The sequence below is a fragment of the Budorcas taxicolor genome, chromosome 11, assembly GCF_023091745.1.
Source record: "Budorcas taxicolor isolate Tak-1 chromosome 11, Takin1.1, whole genome shotgun sequence".
Taxonomy (NCBI): Eukaryota; Metazoa; Chordata; class Mammalia; order Artiodactyla; family Bovidae; genus Budorcas; species Budorcas taxicolor.
The window spans coordinates 90,120,253-90,144,308 of NC_068920.1; the positions used below are offsets into that span (position 1 = coordinate 90,120,253).

The window sequence follows — 24,056 nt, forward strand, 5'->3', positions numbered from 1 at the left end:
GCAGATGGTGACTGCAGACATGAAATTAAAAGACACTTACTCCGTGGAAAAAAAGTTATGACCAACCTAGATAGCATATTCAAAAGCAGAGACATTGCTTTGCTGACTAAGGCCCGTCTAGTCAAGGCTATGGTTTTTCCTGTGGTCATGTATGGATGTGAGAGTTGGACTGTAAAGAAGGCTGAGTGCCGAAGAATTGATGCTTTTGAACTGTGGTGTTGGAGAAGACTCTTGAGAGTCCCTTGGACTGCAAGGAGATCCAACCAGTCCATTCTGAAGGAGATCAACCCTGGGATTTCTTTGGAAGGAATGATGATAAAGCTGAAACTCCAATACTTTGGCCACCTCATGTGAAGAGTTGACTCACTGAAGAAGACTCTGATGCTGGGAGGGATTGGGGGCAGGAGGAGAAGGGGACAACCGAGGATGAGATGGCTGGATGGCATCATGGACTCGATGGACGTGAGTCTGAGTGAACTCCGGGAGATGGTGATGGACAAGGAGGCCTGGCGTGCCTGCGATTCATGGGGTCGCAAAGAGTTGGACGCGACTGAACTGAACTGAACTTACTGGTTAGAAGCTAACACCTTTCTTTTTTTTTTTAACTTATAAAGCTATTGCTTCATTTTAACTTCTCCAAGAAAGAAATGAACAACTGAGACCCTTTTTTTAATTTAATTTTTTAAAGACAAGTTCCGCCGCAGTGTGTATGGAAACTCTATACTGTGTACAAAGAGCACAAAATTTTTCAGATAGAAGTGGCATTTGAACCATGGTTTACACAATGTATCTGGGCAAGTTGATTTAGGAGATAAGTGAATTCGGTGGAAGATTACCACACCAGTTCCCCATCCCCTCCTTGATTTTAATGTTTTCTGCCATTTAGCATGAGTTGGTCAAAGGTTTTTCCCTCATTCAATTTTCTTTTTTTTTTTTAATCCCTATTTGAAAAACAGTTTCCCTATGAGACAAATCTTTGACCCTTTTGTATTCTGTGTCCTCCCCTCCCTTTCCCTTTCTTGACTGGCAAATGCAGCTGCACACATTTTTTGTTTAGAGACAATGGATCACATGCTGTGTCACCTAAATCTGTGACCAAGAGGCAGTTTTATCCCTCAGAGACCGAAATGCTTCAGTTGTCCTGGATATGTGACATCATGTAGCATTATAACCAAACATGCGTCTTTTTGCAGCCGTACTTTTGGGATTTGAACCTACCCTCTACTCTCAATATTGGATTTTACAGGATCAGTTCAGTTCAGTCGCTCAGTCGTGTCTGACTCTTTCAGACCCGCACGCCAGGACTCCCTGTCCATGTTTATAACAGAGAACCTTAAAACAAAGAATGTATTGTAGGAAAAGGTTGTGAGTTCCTTCAGTATGGCTTATTTTTTTCTTACTTGAGAGTTACCAAAGTTATCAGATAATGTGAGCTAGTAGAATATTAAAGTTTCTAGCGTTGTATTTGTTACACAATGCCTTGCAAATAGTATTGCTCAATACGTGTTACAGTGTTATTACTACCAGTGTGGTATATAAGCAAGAAAATTGTTTTCATGATTTAAAAATGAACTTGAGATTTTGGAAATAGTATCTGTAAACTGCTAAAATATTTCATGGTGAGCTTGTTGTAAGCTTATTGTATTGCTGAGTCAATCTAATAAATGTAGTACTGTGACTTCAGTCTTGAGTAGTGGTACATTTTATAATTAATTAATAAAAATGGTTTTTTTCCTAAGGAGATGAAGATGAGGAAAGGAGGGGGAAATTGAGTGGAAATTCCTTTTATTATATAGCATATCTTAATCAGAGACCAAGCTTAAATCACAGTAAAGAACTGAAGTAACTGCCAGGCAATTCTGATAAAATTCATAAACTTCTTGGATCTCTGTGTTAAGCCTTAACTCTGTGTTAGATATTTTCCGTGGAAAGCATTGTTTAGTCATCTGAGCTAAGTGAATGACAGCTTGTTTCCCCTTGCTTGGGTTGCCGTAGCCTGTCAGATGATGTTTTATATTGGTTACTTTAAGGTGATTGGATGGAAAAACCACAAGTCTGAGAAGGGGCCTACTCTCTGGTTGCTCTTTTGACACTTCTAACTAAGATTGTTTAATTTATGGATAACAATAAGTTCTTGGTGAGAGGTAAAATGACAAGTCAATAGACATGTTTCCAAATGTCTTAAGAGCATGTAAAAAGACATAATTAAATATTGTATGTGTACAAAATTAAATATAACCAAATATCATACTCATTTGTCACAAGTTTTAAGGAATTTAGATGTTTAAAGTATTTATAGTGAGACTGATTTTAAATAGGAAGCTAGACTAGTAGGGTGAAAATGGTGAGAAACAACTTTATTTGTAGTTCAGATGCCGCCATATAGCTTGAGATTATCCGTCCCTTGCTTTAAGCATGGGACTGACTGGAAGCCTTCTTCAGGGCCTCTCGGTATGATTGCTCAAGAGAGTTTCAACTTCTTTCCAGTTCTAGTAGAACATAACAGATGGCATGGTTCCTTTTCACTCCAGTGTAGTAAAAGTTTTTTAGAAACAGCAAAATGATTTTTCTCATTTACCTTTTCTGTATAATGAGGAAAGAAATATTCAATGATGTTCAGGGGTGTAAGAAAAAAATAAATTGTAATAAATTTGCTTCCTGGTGGTTCAGATGGTAAAGAATCTGCCTGCAATGCAGGAGACCCAGGTTCAATGCCTGGGTCAGGAAGAGCCCCTGGAGAAGGGAATGACTACCTACTTCAATAATCTTGTCTGGAGAATTCCATGGACAGAGGAGCCTGGCATAGTACATAGGGGTCACAAAGAGTCAGACATGGCTGAGCAACTAACACAAATAAACTCACATCAAAAATTAGCTATTTTTTGATATCTTATTATATGATATAATGAATTAAATATAAATTTAAAATTAAAACATTTTCTCACAACTTACAGATACAGGGTTCTAAGAACTATGATATAGGGAAGATAAAAACAGTTAAAATTGAAAAATGTAACATGAAACTCTAGAGTAATTTGAAAAGGACTTTTAAAAAGTATTAAACACATTTATAGAACTGAATTAATTGCAATTAATTCCTTATTTGCCATGGATTTATTTTACTAAGGTATACATGAAAAAGCTTTTATGTTCATGGGAATTGCTGGACTGAGGGCCTGATTTGGGGGGTTGTTTAATTTTATATACATGAGTCCATATTTTTAAGGTACTATAGATATTATCCAGAAACTTACAATATAGTAATATCTTGAAAGAAATTATTTTGTATATTTTAACTTAGTGAGAATTCTGTAGATTCAGGATAGTAGATTCTGAACTAGTTGGATATAAATAAAACTATGTATGTAGATGGGGCTTCCCTGGTGGCTCAGTAATAAAGAATCCACCTGCCAATGCCAAAGACACAGGTTTGATCCCTGGGTCAGGAAGATACCTGAAGGAAATGGCAATCCACTCCAGTATTCTTGCCTGGGAAATCCCATGAACAGAGGAGCCTGATGGGCTATGGTCCATGGGACTACAGGTGTTGGACATGACTTACCGACTAAACAACAACATGTATGTATTTATATTCTTGTCCTGTTCTGATTATAGCATTATATTGCCACTGCATCTTTTTATTATTGACAATGTCGTTACTAGTGAAAGCTTAGCATACTTTATTTCATAGGTAGTGTAGTTGGTTTGTTTTTTTTATATATATATAAATTCTTTTATTATGTATTAGAATGTTAGCATTAGGCAGAGCTGTTAATAAAGGAACTTAAACTCTTCAGGGGCTATTAATAGCAATCAACTTCAAAAAGTTCTGAAAGTTTCTATATGGTTTAATTCTTTTAGATTATTAAACTAGAAAGGTTTGAAGAAAGATTCTGTCATGTGGCATGACTGGTAAAAGATTGACATAACATAAAGTTCATGGAAACAGTAAAAGGAAGTGAAAGTCACATCATAAAGAAAATGATGAAACTGTTATTGCAGCACTCTTCTGAGAAGTCCTAATTTGTGCCATACCAGAGGATGTCACTAGTTTAAAAGGAGACCCATCCTTAATGTTAGAACTTTTTAAAAATTTATAAACTTTAAAACATAAAATGTTGTTATGGATCTTATACTCTATTTTTTTAATTTGAGAGATGCAATATATATATATATATATATATATACACACACACACAGCTTTAGAAAGAAACCTAATAATAGTTTAAAAATTAATAATAGTAATAATAATTACCAGCTAGTATTCATTGTGTCCTTACTCTCTACCTCTAAGTCCTTTATATTCTCATTCAGTTTGTACTGGCAATCCTATGTAGGTACTGTTAGAATTCTGCATTGATAGGCCTTCTAGTCTGTTGAGTAGCAGAGCTGGAATTTGAACCCAGGAGTATCTCTTCACGACTCATGCTTCCTCTTAAACCCTCTGCTTCACTGCCATCAGATTCTAATATTAATAATAGTGATTTCTATTTTATGACTTTATAATATGAAATTGTCTTATCTTTCACAATTGTAACTTCAAATGTACTGCCTCCTCACGTTTCTATTCAGTGTTTTCTAGTATTACATACATTTATTCCTTTCTCGAGGAAGAAGCCTTTCATTGTATAGTTGTACACTGTTTTACCATATAGCTAGCAACTATGACAATGGAGCCTTGAGTGTAGTAGGAATAAAAGGTTTCTTCTTGAAGGACCAGGAGAGAGCATTCTGAATAGTAGAACTTTTATACTTCTCTTTCTCTCTTTTATCACATTACTTTATGTAAAGACATTATACTCATAATCCAGTATAGCTAATATGTTACCTTTGGAATATATTTAAAATTCCTATATGCATTTAGATATTTCTGGCATTTTAGAGTTCATATTATAGTACATTTCCTGCTTAACAGGAGATTATTTATTCTGTCTCCTCAACTGTTAAATTATAAGTAGACAAAAAGGGTCTCCTAAGTAGTTGGGAAAAAACTTTCAAAGTTTATGCACTAAATTCATGTACCCTAAGGTGGACTCTTTGCACTTATCAAATCTGTATGAAATTCTAATGAAACTTAGCTGGCTTTCCAATCTATAGCAGATAATGTTTCTATAATTGTATTTCCATGTTTTTAATAGAATGCTCTGAAAGCCAAATTTTCTTTTAACCCATTGAGTAGTAAAACATAATCTGAACTGTTAGAAGACTATTGATGACCTTTATTTACTCCCTTCTTAGTGTGGATATACATTTTTCTCCAGAAATATTAACATCTTTCTTATGGGGTCCTGTCTCAGACCTCAATGACATGTCATATAACATAGCACATAAACATCGTAGTCCCTTTTTAAAATCCAAAATACTCTATAAATTCTGAAATATATCTGCCCTCAAGGATTTTAGATAAGGGATCATATACCTGTATAATCAGGTACAGTGACTACAGTACAACTGAAAACTAGGATATAGAACTAAGATTAATCCAGTAACTCAAGTGTAGCAAATGTGAGACCTTTCAGTGTGAAGCAGTGTTTGTAACTGGAATAATACATGGATCTCTTTTAAAGAAAATGATGATAGATTCCATTTTTAGAATCACTGACTTTAGTATCTGAAGTAAGTTTATTTTTAATTCTTTGATTGTTTTCATTTATATTGCTTCTAAAATGAAAGCACAAAATGAAAATTTTTAAAACTTGTGTCCCCCAGAGTTTATCTATGGCAGATACTAATTGAGAAATACTGAGAAAGTGGCAAACAGTCCTATATACTTGAACAATCCCTGTGAGTATTATTCTTTGCCAAATCTTTGTTTACAGTAGCCTGAATCATGTATGTATTGAGTTGCTTCAGTTGTGTCTGACTTTTTGTGACCCTATGGACTATAGCCCACCAGGCTCCTCTGTCCATGGGATTCTCCAGGCGAAAATACTGGAGTGGGTCGTCATGCCCTCCTCCAGGGGGTCTCCCAACCCAGGGATCGAACCCATTCTGCGGCTCCTGCACTGCAGGCAGATTCTTTACCGCTGAGCCCCGGGAGAAGCCCTTCATATATGCAACTAGGAGATATACGAACATAAGTGGAGTTGGGAAGGCTAATGATTTTTCTTGCAAGCCACCAAGCATTTCTGAACACTTTGAGTATTTTTGCTATGTGCCAGACAGCCTGGCACTTGGATGAAAAGGTGAGAGGAAAGTGGAACGGGGTTGGGATGGAGAGAGTGGGCTTCGGAAAACTCAGGTGTTGTCCTGGATGCACTGCCTCATAGGAAATGGTTTTGGCAGAATCACTGGCTCTGAGGCTATTTCTTCCACAGTAAAATGAAAGGGTTGGAGTGTATCTCTCGGCCCCTGTTCACTTTGGTGTTCTGTGACCTGCTGCCATGGAAACAATACAAACATTGAAGTGGGGCTTAAACCTCACCTTCCACTTGGAACCACATTTTCCCTTTGACTCCTAAGGCTTCTAGATCTGCCTCAACTATGAGAATCATTAGAGGAAAGGACACAAAAGGTAGACTGAGTCAAGACATGCCAGTGGGGCCCCAGCGCAGATCAGGGGCCCCCAGCGTGAATCGTAGTGAAGGGGTTAAAATCTTCCTATATTTAAAAAGTATGATTTTTAACGGGGATGAGAAGAAGCACCCTCTTGAACAAAAAATGTACACATGACTTTCAATTACTATCTTTCACCTCCAGGGAACTGTCTTCTACCTACTACCAGCTGGCAATCACTGTCGTTACAAGCAACTCTTAGTGATAGTCAAAGTTCTCAAATGTAGGGAAGCAGAAGAAACTTAAGAACCAGTGCCCTGAAATACAGGATAATATACTTCAGAGATAATTGCCATCAGAAACTAATGTAAACATCTGTTTCCAGTGACATGGCGAACTAAGTACCTGGACCAGCCTTTCTGCTGAAAACAACCTAAAGTGCTGGATCAAATGCATCAGTACTCAGGCCCAAAAGTAAAGACTGTTTAAACCGAACATTAATTGGAAACCCAGTGAGGTAAGCTGAGTACTGAAGCTGGCTATTGCCTTGAAGGTATTTACCAAATCAAGTGAGCTTCTGTTTTCATGGCCTTTTGGGGGCTCAGGGATCATGAATCAAAACCCAGAGCCAGCCAAAGTAAAAACATTTAGGTCGTCCCCGATAAGAGCACTTTACCAAACAGAAAATAGGTATAAGAGTGATCTAGAAATTCTTTCCCAACAAAGAAAGTTATCTTTCTAGAATATTGCTGTGAACAGGAAAAATAAATCTCTATTGAAAATTTGTTACCACAAACCAACCCTGACACTTGTTTGCAGCCTGAATTCACATTAGACCGCAAGCTAAGAATTTTAATTGATCCTGGATTGTTGCTACTCCCAGGGGCCTGACAGAAGTAGCACAAATCATAATCGTGAAAGAATTCCTGTATTGGTAAAGTTTTAATGAAAAATGAGATGCTTAAAATAAAAGTTTACAAACCATCTAAGGAAATAGGGCACAATATAAGAGAATTTGTAGAATCACACCTACAGTTAGATCATGTCTTGGGGTTATCAGATGTAAAAGATAAAAGAATATAATATGTTCAGTGAGGAAAAGAGCAAACATTTTGTAAAAGAATCAGACGTTCTAGAAATGGAAATATATAGTAACTGAAATTAGAATGCAAGGGATAGATAAAAGCAAATAGACCCCATTGGAGAAAAAAATGATATAACGAAAGATAAACCTGAAGAAATACAGAGAGACAAGAAAATGAAAATTATAAAAGAGGTTAGTAAAGGGGAAATCTTTAAGAGAAAACATGGAGCACCTTGAAAGGATTATCAGTTTTCAATAGCAATAATGGAAATAGAGACCATGAAAATAATAAACTCAGTGAAAATAAATCTAGAAACTGACCTACTCTGAAACTGAAGTGAAAGTGTTAAGTCCCTCAGTTATTTCCAACTCTTTGCGACCCCGTGGATTGTAGCCTGCCAGGCTCCTCTGTTCATGGATTCTCCAGGCAAGAATACTAGAGTGGGTTGCCACTGAACTACTCCGATTCAACCCAGAATTCTATAGCTAGCAAAAAAAAATAACTTTTGAGAACAAGGGCAAAGTAAAGACATGCTCAGAGAAATTTGAAAGTTCACTAGCAGACCACTTTTTTTTGTAGATTGAAGTATGATTGATCCAGTGTTAATTTCTGCTTTTTAGCAAAGTGATTCAGGTGTACATATATGTATATACTTTTTCATATTCTTTTCTATTATGGTTTATCACAGGATATTGAATGAATAGAAATACATAACTTCCAAACTAGTAGATGATGAAAAGGTGGAACCAGAGAAAAATAATCCCAAAGAAGGCAAGCAGGATAAGAGAGAAGGAAACAGAATGTAGTAACAAATAAGATGATACAAGTAAATCCCAGTATATCAGTGCCTTACATTTCAAAATGTTTAGCTATATGGGACTTAGTACAGACACAAAGAAACAGTGAAGAAGGGAATGGCAACCCACTCCAATGTTCTTGCCGGGAGAGTCCCATGGACAGAGGAGCCTGGTGGGCTACAGTCTGTGGGGTTGCAAAGAGTCGGACGTGACTTAGTGGCTAAACAACAAAGAAACAAAAGGAAAACATGTTGTAGGTAAAATGATGGAAAAAGATATAACAGGCAAATATTGCTGCTGCTAAGTCGCTTCGGTCATGTCCGACTCTATGCGACCCCATAGACGGCAGCCCACCAGGCTCCCCCGTCCCTGGGATTCTCCAGGCAAGAACACTGGAGTGGGTTGCCATTTCCTTCTCCAGTGCATGAAAGTGAAAAGTGAAAGTGAAGTCACTCAGTCGTGTCCGACTCTTAGCTACCCCGTGGACTGCAGCCCACCAGGCTCCTCTGTCCATGGGATTTTCCAGGCAAGCGTACTGGAGTGGGGTGCCATTGCCTTCTCCAGGCAAATATTAATGGAATGAAAACTGGGATATCATTTGAAATAGACTTTTAAGGCAAGTAGAATTACTAGAGATAAAAGAGTTGATACACAATAGTATATGTTTCACTTCTCCGTGAATATATAGAAGTTTTAAATTTATATGCAACTAATAATCAAAACCACAAATAAAACATATTAATAGAACCACCAGGAAAAATTGACAAGTTTCACCAGTGTAGTCGGATATTGTAATATATCTTCCTCATTAATTGGTAAAGAGAGCAGACCCCCCCCCCCCCAAAAAAAAATCAGGAATATAGAACACAAACAATGTAGTTAACAAGTTTCATCCAATGGACATACATTGCATCCAATCACTGTAGAAACATCACCTGAATCATCATGAAAATCAACACCAACTGGACCATCAAGCAAGTTTCAGCAAATTTCAGAGGATTAGTATGCTATAAATCATTAAAGTTAGAAATCACTAAGAAAAAAAATCCCATGGAAATTAGGATATATTCTTTTAAATAACTTAGGTACGAAAAAGGACATGTTAATGGAACTCTTGCTGCCCTTTGTCTAGAAAGTGTGAAGTCATTCCTCGATTTTGCGTGTGGCAAACACAGCCCTGAGAAGCGGGCCACATGAATGTCTTGCATACCCGGTGAGAATGTTAGGTGCTAAGAGCCGATGATGGATTGGTCCCCCCGACAGGAAGGGCAGAACTTTTAGCAAGCGATGCTGGAACAATTGTGTATTCATATGTAAAAGATGAAGTTGAATTTTAAAAAATACATCCATACATTTTGGGGGTGAGTTGAAGACTTAAATGTGAAAGGCAAAAGCTAGAATACATATAGAAGACAGTATGGGATAAAACTTCTATGAATTTTGTATACAGAAGAAATTCTTAAATGAGAAACAAACTGTAGTAACTATATAAAGGAAAGGGTTAATTCACCCTATTAAAGTTGAGAACTTTTTCAGTAATAGGCAACAAAAAGACAAACCATCTAAATAGGGAAAGATATTTGCATTACATATAAAAATTAGTATCCAAACAATACAAATGTCTTCAGTAGACACTTAATAGAAAGGGGCACACACTTAATAGAAATGGCACACACACGAAAATTATATATGTATTTATATATATATATACACATTTGCCTTCTAGGTTTCTTTTGTACATGAAGAGATAGTCAACTCCATTAATAATATGGGCGATGCAAATTATACCACAGTTCAGTTCAGTTGCTCAGTCGTGTCCAACTCTTTGCGACCCCATGAATCGCAGCACGCCAGGCCTCCCTGTCCATCACCAACTCCCGGAGTTCACTCAGACTCACGTCCGTCGAGTCCGTGATGCCATCCAGCCATCTCATCCTCTGTCGTCCCCTTCTCCTCCTGCCCCTAATCCCTCCCAGCATCAGAGTCTTTTCTAATGAGTCAACTCTTCGCATGAGGTGGCCAAAGTACTGGAGTTTCAGCTTTAGCGTCATTCCTTCCAAAGAAATCCCAGGGCTGATCTCCTTCAGAATGGACAAGGAGATACAAATTCACAGTCATCAGATTGGCAAAAATTTTTTTTGTTGGGTTCATGGAGCAAACAGTATACTTGTACATTCCTGGTAGTGATCTGTCATTAGCAGGTAAAGTTGAAGAAAAGAGTACTCTGACCCAATAACCCTGCTGCTTCACATGTATTGTGCTTTTAGAATTTCAGAAAACTTATTTACAGTTGTGTTCCAAGGGATATAAACAAGGATGTCCATAGCAGTATTACTTGTAATAGCCCCAAACATAAACATAAATAAATGTCTAAAGAGTGTAATAAATTGTGGTGTATTCATAAAGTAGAATGTAAGTCATCTATAAAAAAACAAATGAATTACTGCTGCAGTAATGTTAATGAATTTGGTGGACGGGAAAACAAGCTTCAGTACAACTCAATTTTGTAAGATGTGTGAAAAACTTAGAGGGCTAAGGAGTATAATATTCAAGGATTCTAATTATAAAGGAAAAAATTTTCATTTGCTTTGTCTTTGATACAATCAATTAAAATGTGAACAGATTAAAGCATAAACATCTATGTGGTTTTTAAACAACACTGTATGTTTAGGAGGTTTCTTAGTTATTTGGGGCCAAAAAAAAGCTCTCAGTGTGATCTCTAATACCTTTAATTCAGCACCTTGTAAAACTGAAAATTCACTGCCTTGGTTTCCCTTATTTATTCTCTGTCAAGCATTTCCTCTCAGACAAGTATTATTAATAATACAAACCTAAGCAAAAGTGCTTTCCTCTAACATTTTGAGATGTGATCTAAGAATTTCAAGATGAAATCTTGTTTGAAGTTGAGTATCACTGTATCATTGAACATGATATGCAGACATGCAGTTCCCTGTTAGACCCCTTTAGAGATGCATGAGCTGCATAGTTGTGGAAAAAATGTGGTGCATTTTAATACTGAGCCCTGTTCTCAAGATACTGCCATGACCGTCACACAGTGGAACTCCAGGCAGGGGCTCAGATAATACTGGGATTATTTGAACTCTCCACTTTAAAAATTGTCCTTGTGAGAAAAAATTCTGTTCTTTCCTGAAGTGTAGATTTAGAGCCACAAATGTGTATTTTGCTAAATTGTCTTGTACATTTACTTCCTTTTTTTTTTTTTTTTGGTAGCAGAGTCTTGGTTTTAGAAATCGGTTTATAGTGAATGTATTCATTATTTGAGTTATGTTAGTTCCACACCTAATAAATTAGGATACATTTTTCTTTCTTTTTGGCTGTGCAGTGTCTTCATTGGTGCACGCAGGGTTTCTCTAGTTTTGGCAAGCAGGGACTACTCTCTAGTGTGATGTGCAGGCAGGCTTCTCATTGCAGAGGCTTCTCGTGTTGCTGGGCATGGGCTGTAGGTCATGCAGGCTTCAGGAGCTGCAGCACGTGGACTCAGTAGTTGGCAGCTCCAGGACTCGAGAGCACAGGCTCAGTAGTTTTGGCACACGGGCTTAAGTCGCTCCATGACATGTGGGATCCTCCCAGTCCAGGGATCAAACCCCTGTCTCCTGCACTGGCATGCAGACTTGTAACCACTCTTTCCCTGAGCCACCAGGGAAGCCTAGGATGTATTTTTCAAATCCCACATTTTCTAGGCTTAACTGCCTATTTTGAGTGACACTTATTATGTGTAACAATTACGTTTGGTTGATTGAAGTATTGTTCTTGAAAGATTACTTGAAGTATTACATCACTAGTCCAGATTTCCTTCTATTTCTGTACTTATTTTGCTTTATGAATCAAACTTCCATGCGTATTATTATCTGCTACTGAATATTTCCAGTTCATTTTAAGAAGTAGTTTCATAAAAACTTAAAGCTAAAAGTTTTCTTGATTTTGGTGTAGAATATATAGACCTTTTGTTACAGTATTACATATTATATATTTCTGAAAACACTGAAATTTTGCGTAGGTGGTATGGGTCACACCCAAAACTTGCAAAGCTTTGTAACCAGAACACTAACAGAAGTAAATCTTAATAAGAATGCTAGAATATTTTAAAAGATACATTAAATCTATTACAAGTAAAGAAATATTACAGATAACCTGAGGTTTAAAAAAAGACGAAAATAGCCTGATTGAAGGGTGTGCCAGGAAAGACTGAAGCTACAGGGTTAAGGAAGCAGTAGAATGCATAAAGATCTGGAGAGGAGATTTCATTAAGTATTTTCTAGAAAATGCACATGGCCAAGCTGTGCCAAGAGGAGGAAAATGAGTTGAATGAGAATTGTGTATAGCGCTCTGTTAGCAGCAGCTTACTGCTTTCCACTATGCTAGCTTATTTCAGGTTTAGCTTTTATTACTTAGCAGTGTAAAGACATAGGCTGAGAAAAATCATGTACAAACCTTTGTGACTTTCACGTTGTACTAAAATCTTCTGCCCTACATACCAGTGAGCTAATTTGTGTTACAGAAAAGCTTAGTAACAAAGTAAACTGTGCTAAGAATATGAGAGGTAGCTTCTGTTTTTGACAGAGGCCTTTGATCAGATTGTGATTTTGTTTTGTGTGAAATGGAAATACAACTAAAAATAATCTAACACAACCTTTTCTGCCTTGAGTATATTGTTTTAATTTTAAACTATAAAAGTAATAAACATCTCAAACACTGGAAAATATAACAGAAAAAAATTACCAAGTTATTATATAAACCACTGTTAACTTCTTGTATATTTCCTACTTTTTTTCCCCAAGTTTTTAGTAAGTTTTTTTGTTTACTTCACAATCTTCAATTTTTACTTCATAATTTTCGTTTTTAATGACTACTAAATATTAGATTAAATAGATGTGCTTTTGTTTACTTGGCTATTTCTCTTTAATAAAATATATAAACTTTATAGTTTTCCTCTTTTTCATAATTCCTGGATAAACATCTGTGTGTGTACGTAAAAGAAAAGGAGAGAATATTTTCTCTGATTTAGGATTATTTCACTGGAGTGACTCATAAGTGGAAGCATTGAATCAAAGAATATGACATTTTTAATGATTCTTGGTGCATATTGCCATCTTGTTTTTCAAAATGGCCCCAAGTCCTTGCCCAAAATTGTGTATTATAAATTTTTTAAACTGGTGATCGGGCTTCCCAGGTGGCTCAGCAGTAAAGAATCCACTTGCCAACGCAGGAGACACAGGTTTGATCCCTGGGTCTGGAAAAATGCTCTGGAGAAGGAAGTGGCAACCCCCCCGCCCTGCACTGCCCCCCACCTCCCCTGCCCCCGTAACTATTCTTGCCTGAAAATCCCATGGACAGAGGAGCCTGGTGGACTGCAGTCCACGAGTTCGCAAAAAGTGAGCAACTGAGCATTAGCATGAAACCAATGACATTAGGCAACAAAACTTGTATAATGTTACTAGTTATTTGTGTTTATCAGACACTATGCTAAGTATATTATCGTACTTAGTGTCACATTTTTGTTTTGTATTTTTTAATAATCAGTGAAGTTGAATATTCTCTAATACATAAGTTTGTTCAGTTCAGTTCAGTCGCTCAGTCGTCTCTGACTCTTTGCGACCCCATGAATCGCAGCACGCCAGGCCTCCCTGTCTATCACCAACTCCCAGAGTTCTCTCAGATTCACATCCATCGAGTCAGTGATGCCATCCAGCCATCTCATCCTCTGTCATCCCCTTTTCCTCCTGCCCCCAATCCCTTCCAGCATCAGAATCTTTCCCAATGAGTCAATTCTTCACATGAGGTGGCCAGAGTCCTGGAGTTTCAGCTTTAACATCATTCCTTCCAAAGAAATCCCAGGGCTGATCTCCTTCAGAATGGATTGCTTGGCTCCCCTTGCAGTCCAAGGGACTCTCAAGAGTCTTCTCCAACACCACAGTTCAAAAGCATCAATTCTTCAGTGCTTAGCTTTCTTCACAGTCCAACTCTCACATCCATATATGACCGCAGGAAAAACCATAGCCTTGACTAGACAGACCTTGGTCGGCAAAGTAATGTCTCTGCTTTTGAATATGCTATCTAGGTTGGTCATAACTCTTCTTCCAAGGAGTAAGCGTCTTTTAATTTCATGGCTGCAGTCACCATCTGCAGTGATTTTGGAGCCCAGAAAAATAAAGTCTGACACTGTTTCCACTGTTTCCCCATCTATTTCCCATGGAGTGATGGGACCAGATGCCATGATCTTCACTTTCTGAATGTTGAGCTTTAAGCCAACTTTTTTACTCTCCACTTTCACTTTCACTTTTAGTTCCTCTTCACTTTCTGCCATAAGGGTGGTGTCATCTGCATATCTGAGGTTATTGATATTTCTCCCAGCAATCTTTATTCCAGCTTGTGCTTCTTCCAGCCCAGCGTTTCTCATGATGCACTCTGCATAGAAGTTAAATAAGCAGGGTGACAATATACAGCCTTGATGTACTCCTTTTCCTATTTGGAACCAGTCTCTTGTTCCATGTCCAGTTCTAACTGTTGCTTCCTGATCTGCATACAGGTTTCTCAAGAGGCAGGTCAGCTGGTCTGATATTCCCATCTCTTTCAGAATTTTCCACAGTTTGTTGTGATCCACACAGTCAAAGGCTTTGGCATAGTCAATAAAGCAGAAGTAGATGTTTTTCTGGAACTCTCTTGCTTTTTCCATGATCCAGCGGATGTTGGCAATTTGATCTCTGGTTCCTCTGCCTTTTCGAAAACCAGCTTGAACATCTGGAAGTTCACAGTTCACGTGTTGCTGAAGTGTGGCTTGGAGAATTTTGAGCATTACTTTACTAGCGTGTGAGATGAGTGCAATTGTGCCGTAGTTTGAGCATTCTTTGGCATTGCCTTTCTTTGGGATTAGATGAAAACTGACCTTTTCCAGTCCTGTGGCCACTGCTGAGTTTTCCAAATTTGCTGGCATATTGAGTGCAGCACTTTCACAGCATCATCTTTCAGGATTTGAAATAGCTCAACTGGAATTCCATCACCTCCACTGGCTTTGTTCGTAGTGATGCTTTCTAAGGCCCACTTGACTTCATATTCCAGAATGTCTGGCTCTAGGTGAGTAATCACACCATCGTGATTATCTGGGTCATGAAGATCTTTTTTGTACAGTTCTTCTGTATATTCTTACCACCTCTCCTTAATATCTTCTGCTTTTGTTAGGTCCATACCATTTCTGTCCTTTATCAAGCCCATCTTGCATGAAATGTTCCCTTGGTATCTCTGATTTTCTTGAAGAGATCTCTAGTCTTTCCCATTCTGTTGTTTTCCTCTATTTCTTTGCATTGATTGCTGAAGCAGGCTTTCTTATCTCTCCTTGCTATTCTTTGGAACTCTGCATTCAGATGCTTATATCTTTCCTTTTCTCCTTTGTTTTTTTGCCTCTCTTCTTTTCACAGCTATTTGTAAGGCCTCCCCGACAGCCATTTTGTTTTTTTGCATTTCTTTTCCATGGGGATGGTCTTGATCCCTGTCTCCTGTACAGTGTCGTGAACCTCATTCCATAGTTCATCAGGCACTCCATCTATCATATCTATCTATATGTTTGTTATTTATATACTTATCTGTAAGGAAAGGTCATTTGCCTATTTATTTTGGTGGACTTGGTATTCTAAAGTACTCGTCAAGGATGGTTTAAAAACAGCTTTTTCTTTCCTTGAAAATACAGTGACAACTGATATAGAGTGACAACTGATCCTAACTAAGAGGATGTCAGTCTTTCAACTTGATTTTTTTAACTTTGCTTGGCTATATGTGGCGCTAGTGGTAAAGAACCGACCTGCCAATGCAGGAGACATAAGAAATGTAGGTTCAATCCCTGGGTGGGGAAGATCCCCTGGAGAAGGAAATGGCAACCCACTCCAGTATTCTTGCCTGGAGAATCCCATGGACAGAGGAGCCTGGAGGGCTGCCGTCCTGGCTGGCAAAGAGTTGAACACAACAGCTGAGGCAAAGTAAGCAAGCAAGCAATGCTGTATGTAATCTTGGGCACATCTGCTGCCATAGTATTGTCTTGCATCTTAAAGTAATGGGATTTCATTCTAAACTTGTGATTTAGAGGATGACATATTTGCAACCATTTGAATTAGTTTCTGATGAGACTGTCAACAGTATCTGTTTTAAGTAGTGTTGCTAAAAATGAATGTTCCTTAAGAAATTGAGTGTATTCAAATGGACAAAAAAGCTTGAATCTTGAACTCAGCCTAGTTTGTAATTTTGGCTTCACTTTTTATTAGCTTTAGAATGTTAGGCAGTTACTTACTTGGCTTCCATAACAGTGATTTTCAGCTTTCTGATTGTAACTAGTGGGGATATTTCCTAGCATTAATGATTTGTTTCGAAAATAAAGTAACTTTTAAAAGCAGGTAGCACAGCACTTGGTATTTGTTGCTTATAAGTTCATTTCAGTTTGGAATTATAATTTGAGTGCTTCCTTATGCCCAGTGTTTTGTTATGATGTATTAGGAGTACAAAAGTAAAAGACTCTTATCATGGGATTCACAGTGGGGGGAAAAGGACCATATGTAGAACTAAGTGATAGTGTAAAAAATTTTATGCATTTTAATTGATAGTCATTTGAGATACAATATGTAGTATTTAGTACAATGGCTTACACCCCAAATATTAGCTGATAGCTGCTACTGATAACTGGGTATTCTGAGACTACATCTAATAGCTACAAGAATCCAGATTGTTTTATATCCAGCATTGACCAGTTTTCATAATTAGAGAAACCTGCCAGCTATGTTTTCAATAAAATAAAATTCCAGGGTTGCTTCTCTTATTTCACTTACAGAAGTATAAGAAGTTTGAATAGAATAATAGTATATGTAGAGGGTTTTTCACAGAATTTGGAAATGAGGTACCTTGATGAACCATTGAAAATGAATTAAATGGCACATTAGTTCTGCCACTTTCCCTTTTGGTCAGTTATTCTTCCATAGTAAGATTTTTGAATTGAAGTATGTTTCAGAAGTAAAAAAAAAAAAATCATTGAGAGAATAGAAATATAAAAGGATAGCTTAGAAACAGCTTTTTTTCCTCCCCTTGAAAATGCAATGACAGTTCAAAGTTTACTAAGAATGCCAACCTTTCACCATCAGTACTTGATGAGATAGTATATAGAAGGAAGAGTTAAAAATACTGGAATTTACAATAATAAATCTGTAGTAAATATATTTTGCTAGTAATGAATTTAGTGATTAAGAAATGTTATCTTTTTAGTTTGATATACTATAAAAATATTAGTTATTTCTTTATAGTATTATAATCATATCTGAGGAAAGAGTTTATTTGGAATTACTGTTTGAGCTTATTTTAAATTTGATTATTATCTATTTTGAGCCTTAGTATGACTTAATTTCACTGTAATTATAGTGAAATTATAGATGAATAGATTCTAGAATTTTAGAATTCAAAGATATAATCTGTTCATTTTTAGTAATACCACACATTACTTACTAGGCAGTTATGGGCTAGGGACTGTAATAAGTATTCAGAATACATTCAACTTTATTAATATCACCTGTACATATTGTGCTATAGTCGGGCATTTTACTTATAGCCATTTCAAATAACATGAAATAAGTTCTGTATTATAACCTTTAGCATTTGTTATGCAAATATTATACTTAAATATTATATGGGATATTGATTGTAAAATTTCTCTGATTTGGGGATCTTTAAATTTGTGTTTCCTTTTTCCATGTGCTTATGAATCTTAAGTATAACATTGGTTGATAATTGTTTCTTTTGTTACAGAACTGTAAGAGTAAATGGGTCCAGTAATTGGAATGACTCCAGAAAAGAGAGCTGAAACTCCAGGAGCTGAAAAGGTTGCAGGATTGAGCCAGATTTACAAAATGGGAAGCTTGCCTGAAGCTGTTGATGCTGCCAGGCCAAAGGCCACTCTAGTGGAAAATGAGTCAGCAGATGATGAACTCACAAACTTGAACTGGCTTCACGAAAGTACTAATCTCCTAACAAACTTCAGCTTTGGAAGCGAAGGTCTTCCAATTGTTAGTCCATTGTATGACATAGAAGGAGATGACGTGCCATCCTTTGGACCATCGTGCTATCAGAACCAAGAAAAAAAATCAGCAACTTCAAAGCCCCCATACTCCTTTAGTCTTCTCATTTATATGGCTATTGAACACTCTCCAAATAAGTGTTTGCCAGTCAAAGAAATTTATAGCTGGATTCTGAACCGCTTCCCGTATTTTGCAACTGCACCAACTGGCTGGAAGAATTCTGTTCGACATAATCTGTCCCTGAATAAATGTTTTCAGAAAGTGGAAAGAAGCCATGGCAAGGTCAGTGTTTATGAACGTTGCTATATTTAGGGAGGTGGGGGAAAATAGCATGGAGATCTTAAAATATGAGGAAGTCAAAGGAAGACAAAAAATAGTCAAGTCAGATTACTTTAGCTTGAACTTAATTTTGTCTGCCATTTGCTTTCATCTCAGATGTTTTTGAATTTCTTCAGTATTGATGTAAATCTAGCAGAATCATGTTCAGTCTACTAAAGGTACAAATTAGGTATAAATTAGGAGTTTATTATTTCCTTTTTATTTCCTTTAACTTTTAAAAATTGAAGCATAGTTAATGTCCAAACTTTCTGTTCTTAGTTTCTGTAATGTTCTTGTTGCTGTATTTATATATTCTTATTTATTCAATATGACAGTGTCTGCCTTATAATTGGAATATGGATCATTTACATTAGTGTAATTGATATGGTTGGATTTCAATCTATCATTACATTATTTGTTTTCTATTTAAATACTTTAAGACATTATTCTCTTGTCTTCTGGGTAGCATAGTTTGTGATGAGAAGTCTGTTGACATTCTTATCTTTGGTCTTCTGTTTGTAGTTTTTTTTCCTTACTGTCCTCAAGATTTTTATCTTTATCACTACTTTTTAGCAGTTTGACTATAATGTGCCTAAGTGTGTTTTTCTTTATTTTATCCTGCCTTGGTTTTTCTGACGTTCTTGGATCTGTGGTTTGTTGTCAGTCATTAAACTTAGAAATTTGTTTCCTCATTATCTCTTCAAATATTTCTTGTGATTCACCACCTACTTCTGGGCTCCAAGTGAAAACATGTTAGACCATTTGCTGTTGTCTCACCTCTTGATTGCTCTGTCCCTCTTCCTACTCTTTTTTTCTTTGTTTCAGTTTGGATAATTTCTATTGATCTGTGTATAGTTTTATTCTTTCTTGTATCCATTCTGATGATCACCCTAATAAAATCATCTTCATTTTTTTTTAAGTATTTTCATTTTCCTTAAAAAAAAATAGTCTTCATCTTTCTGCTAAAAATTTCCCACTAGGTCTGTTAAATTAATCATAGTCGCAGTGTCTGTCTGATAATTTCAATATTTGGACCATCTCTGGGTCTGGTTTTGTTAATTGTTTTGTTTCCTGCTTTTGTGTGTCACGTAATTTTGCAGTAAACATCAGACATTGCCTGTGAAAAAATGGTAGAAACTGAAGTAAAGAGTATTTCTATCAAGAAATAGATATGTCTCTACTTCTATCAGGTTGTTAGTATGGACAGGTATTGATCAATTTAGTTAACAGTTGAGTTGGGTGGGTTTTGTGGTTGTCATAGTCACCTTTGCTATACCATAGTCTTTACATTCCTGTGGAGAGACTGCTGATACTTTGTATTTAGTGTGAGGCCTGGAATGTCAGGTGATTTTTCTTAGCTTTTCTGCTCCACCTTTATCTGTCAGTTTGTGACACATTTAACTTAGAAGTGGGAGGGGAGTTAAATATTATCTCTCTGTGCTCTTGCTCCTCCCTTAGCAATAGATTGTTCTTCCTTGTTACTTGGTGCAGGGTTCCTGGTGTGAACAGGAGAGGTTTCTTGGTTCTTCTCCAGTTTTAGTGTCAGGCAGGCTTATTGTGTGCCTGTGTCTCAAGTGTGGGACGTCCCTGTCTCTTCCATGAGCAGACTCCGATCTACCCAGTGAAGTCCAGAGCTGCACTTATCAATAGCCAGATACCTCCATGTGGCTAGTGGTTGGTATACTGGAGAGAACAAATATAGGATACTTTGTCATTGTATAAATTCCTTTTGAACAGCACTGTTCCAGCATTCAGGCCAGTTTCTTGTCCACTCCCATCATGGTAAGTAAATGTTACCTAATATCAGTGGGAAGTTCTGGGTACAAGTGAGTGACCATTTCCCAGGAGCAGCAGATCTCTGCTTTGTATCTTTGGAGCATTTGGGCATGAGCCAATTTCCTGTCCTCCACATGATGTATACTGCATTGCCTAGTATCAGTAAAGTGTGAGGATAACTGGGTTTTGTACTTTTCTTCCAACAGCAGCTGTCTTTTGCTGGTGACTGGGGTGAGGGAGGGTACTTTGTCTCTCTATCAGTGGCAGACAGCTTTTGCTTCTTATTTGCTTTGTCCAGGGTTTAGGCAGGTTTAGTGCCTTTCCCAGACGGACACCTGATCTTACCTTATACTCACTCAGGGCCTGGAGCATGAATGAGCTTTGCCTGATAACCTTGCTCTAACCACAGACCATAGTCGGCTCAACACATCTATCTCCATCTCCAAGGGTGTCTTCCTTAGGTCCCCTTGAGTATTTTGTTTTCTTACTTTTTATCGTGACTGCCACTTTTTCCATGCTCTACTGAAAGTGAAACAGCTCTTACGTTTCATCCCTCCTCACAGGACCTGTCACACCTCAAAATCAATTCTTCTTGCAGCCTAAATTCTCAGGCTCATAAAAAATTATGGTTTTGTAGATTATTTTGTTCTTTTTCTTGTTAATCTAGGAGTGTTGTTCTTTTGTAGTTTTCTATAACCCAAGTGGTAGCAGAAAGCTCCCATTTTTATTTGGAATAAAAGTTTAAAAAGCAAGTAATTAAATCTTTAGATAACTGAAGGATTTCATAGGACAGTGCTGTTCAGACTTGAAAGTATCTACTGAATTCTTTTCTAGTTTTAGACCTATTGTATTTATGCTTATGGCAAGATATAAAAGAAACTAGTCATCAGCATTGGTTTTTAGTAGAAGGGTCTAGGGAAAGTATGGTATAATGGAAGCCAGCGAGGGTAAGTTTAAGTGTGAATGAGCAACAGTGTCAAATGTTGCACAAAAAAACCTGGAAATGGGAATATCCCTGGCAGTGTGGTGGTTAAGACTCCACACTTCCACTGCAGGGCGTGCAGGTCTGATATGGGTCAGGGAACTAAGATCCCATATGCTGCATCTCACAGCCAAAAGAAAAAAAAAACTTGATTAGCATCAACTAGCAGCCGAAAGATTAGAATTAAAAATATACGAACAGTGGTGTATTGCTGAATATTTAACAATTGGATGAGGTTTAAGGTATCACTTTTGCCGATTTCCATGATATAAATATTTCTATTGTGGCCATTTTCAAGCTGCCAACATTCTGTCATTAAATGCAAAATTTGGACAAAAAGTGATACATTCAAGTGAGATTGGGAGTGCTTGTGGTTTGTTTTTATTTTTTTAATAAAATACTGCTTGAATCAGTACCTCAAAATACTGATTTTTTTCTTTTTCAACCTGCAAAAGGCAAGTAAGTTATACTTACTTCCATTCGGTTTGGCAACCTTGAAAAGCACTTTTTCTGATGAGTAATTGTCTGGAGATGATAATCTCAAAAAAGAAAGCAAGATGACAAAGGTCCAGGTCAAACTACAGGTTGATATAGATGCCTAGTCACTTGCTATGGCTGCTGCTTAGCTCCCTGCCCTCATCCATGCCATAGTTACCACTCTCAAAAGATAGGCCTAAAAATCTTGGCTTGTTATTTTGAATTTTAAAACCAGAAAAGCTATGCAAGGTGTTTTTGTTTTGTTTTTATGTTTTGAACATTAACATTGAAGTCTTAAAATTTGTTTTTCAAACTTTGTTATAAAAGCCAAACTAAAATATTTAAGGTGAGAATTTAGCTGGGGAACGTGAAATCAGAAGTTTTGCCTGATTTAGTACAATTTCAGGGTGTACATTTTCGTGGTGGTGATTTGCTTCAATAGCTGAATCCCAAGAAATGAAGTCATGCAAGCCACCATTAAAAGTTCACACTATGAGCAAGAATTATGAATGCCCTTTTAAATTCAGCGATTCTAAAAAACATTGAAAAAGGTAGTCAGCGGGGGAAAATATTAAAATGTACAGTGCAGGTACATGAAAACATTTCAGGAATAGTGAACCTTGTTTCTTCTCCCAGTGTTCTTTACAACTTCCATTAAGATAAACCTTAAAAGTTCAGTTCTCAGTATATTCCTTATTTCTTCTGAACCTTCGGTGGTTCTTTACCAAATATGTCCAAAAGCCTTAGAGTTTCAAAATGCAAAATAGTACATGAGAGAATGCACATTTCCTGTTTCCACTGCACAAAAAAGCATTTCTTGTAATAGTCATATTTGCTTTAATACTTCTTAAACTCTTTAATATTTGTGTTCTATCATCTAAGCACAACTTAATAAAGAGGCATAGTTTTTAACTGAGACTTAGATTTAAAAATAAGTTTTTTGCTTTAGACTCTAAAACACAGATTAGCAAATACATAATTCTATCTTGTTACTGATAGTTTGTGAACGGGCTCAGGGAACGGAAGTGCTGCCATGGTAACACAAAACAGACGGTTATTTGGAGACCTTACTCAAGATACTTAACTGCCCTGAACTGCAAGTTTTCAGTACTAGTGCTTCCAATTTGCTATTTCAAGGAAATACCGATTCTTCTATGATCAAAACAATTTGCAGTTCTCTCACAATAGAATTTTAAAAGTCGACTTGAACTAAACAGCTTCTGGGAGTATAATCTCAGGAATACCAAGATAGAACATGGTTGGAATCATTAAAATAATTGTCTTAATCTATATATGAAAAATAATTATATGAAACTGAAGTGGTTTGGGAACAAAGGATATTGTGGGTGCTATCACTTTAAAGTTTTATTTCTCCATCTTCAGAATACACTTACCACTTAGGCCAAGTGATTGGAATTACATCTAATTTAAGATGGGATGGTCCATCACTTAATTCAAAAATACATGGGTAGAAATTTGACTTCCTTTGGAAAAACTTAAAATTTCAATGTAGTTCATGTGATATCCTGCTACCACAGGCCAGAAAAAGTTTCATCTGATAGTATGGTAAAAAAGTGTTTTTCCCCTATCAGTTTAATTCTTGTTTCTAACTTTTGTCTCATATTCAAAATTAATTAATGTTTGTTCTTATTGTTTGTTTTTAAAATTCCTTAATCTCTTAGAAGAAAAGAATAGGAACATAAACTGACTTTCTGCCATTTTCAATATAACCTCTTAGTATTCATTTACTTTGCAGCTCTGTCACTTACATAAAAATTATCTTATTTGAATCTCATCACAACTCAGTGAAGTGGTCTGTTTTTTTACAGATAAAATATGAATTAGAGGACAGATAGAGATTAAATTATTAGTCCAATGTCATGTAGCCAGTCAGTAAGCAGTGTTTTAAGATTTCGCTTTTAAAACCTGTGAAACCGTTCTTTCATTATACTGTTCTGCTAGAGTAGTTTTGATATTCAGAGATTAAAAAAAAAAAACCTCAATAATAGACTAATGTTACTTTGAAAACAGTTCAGGAAATGGAAGCACCCTGGAATTTTCA

General features: G+C 36.7%; 1 protein-coding gene across 2 annotated transcripts in view; it reads left to right on the forward strand.

The window, feature by feature from the left end:
• Positions 1–24,056, forward strand: part of FOXN2 (forkhead box N2) — a 53,095-nt gene that overhangs the window by 14,544 nt on the left and 14,495 nt on the right. Inside the window, exons 1-2 of one of the 2 annotated variants that reach the window (XM_052649335.1) lie at positions 6,941–7,012; positions 18,173–18,723. In XM_052649335.1, coding sequence (XP_052505295.1) covers positions 18,187–18,723 — 537 coding nt within the window. In that variant the 5' untranslated portion in view covers positions 6,941–7,012; positions 18,173–18,186. Of the gene's footprint in view, positions 1–6,940; positions 7,013–18,172; positions 18,724–24,056 lie in introns of those variants that run through there. The other variant, XM_052649334.1, reaches the window with a different exon arrangement.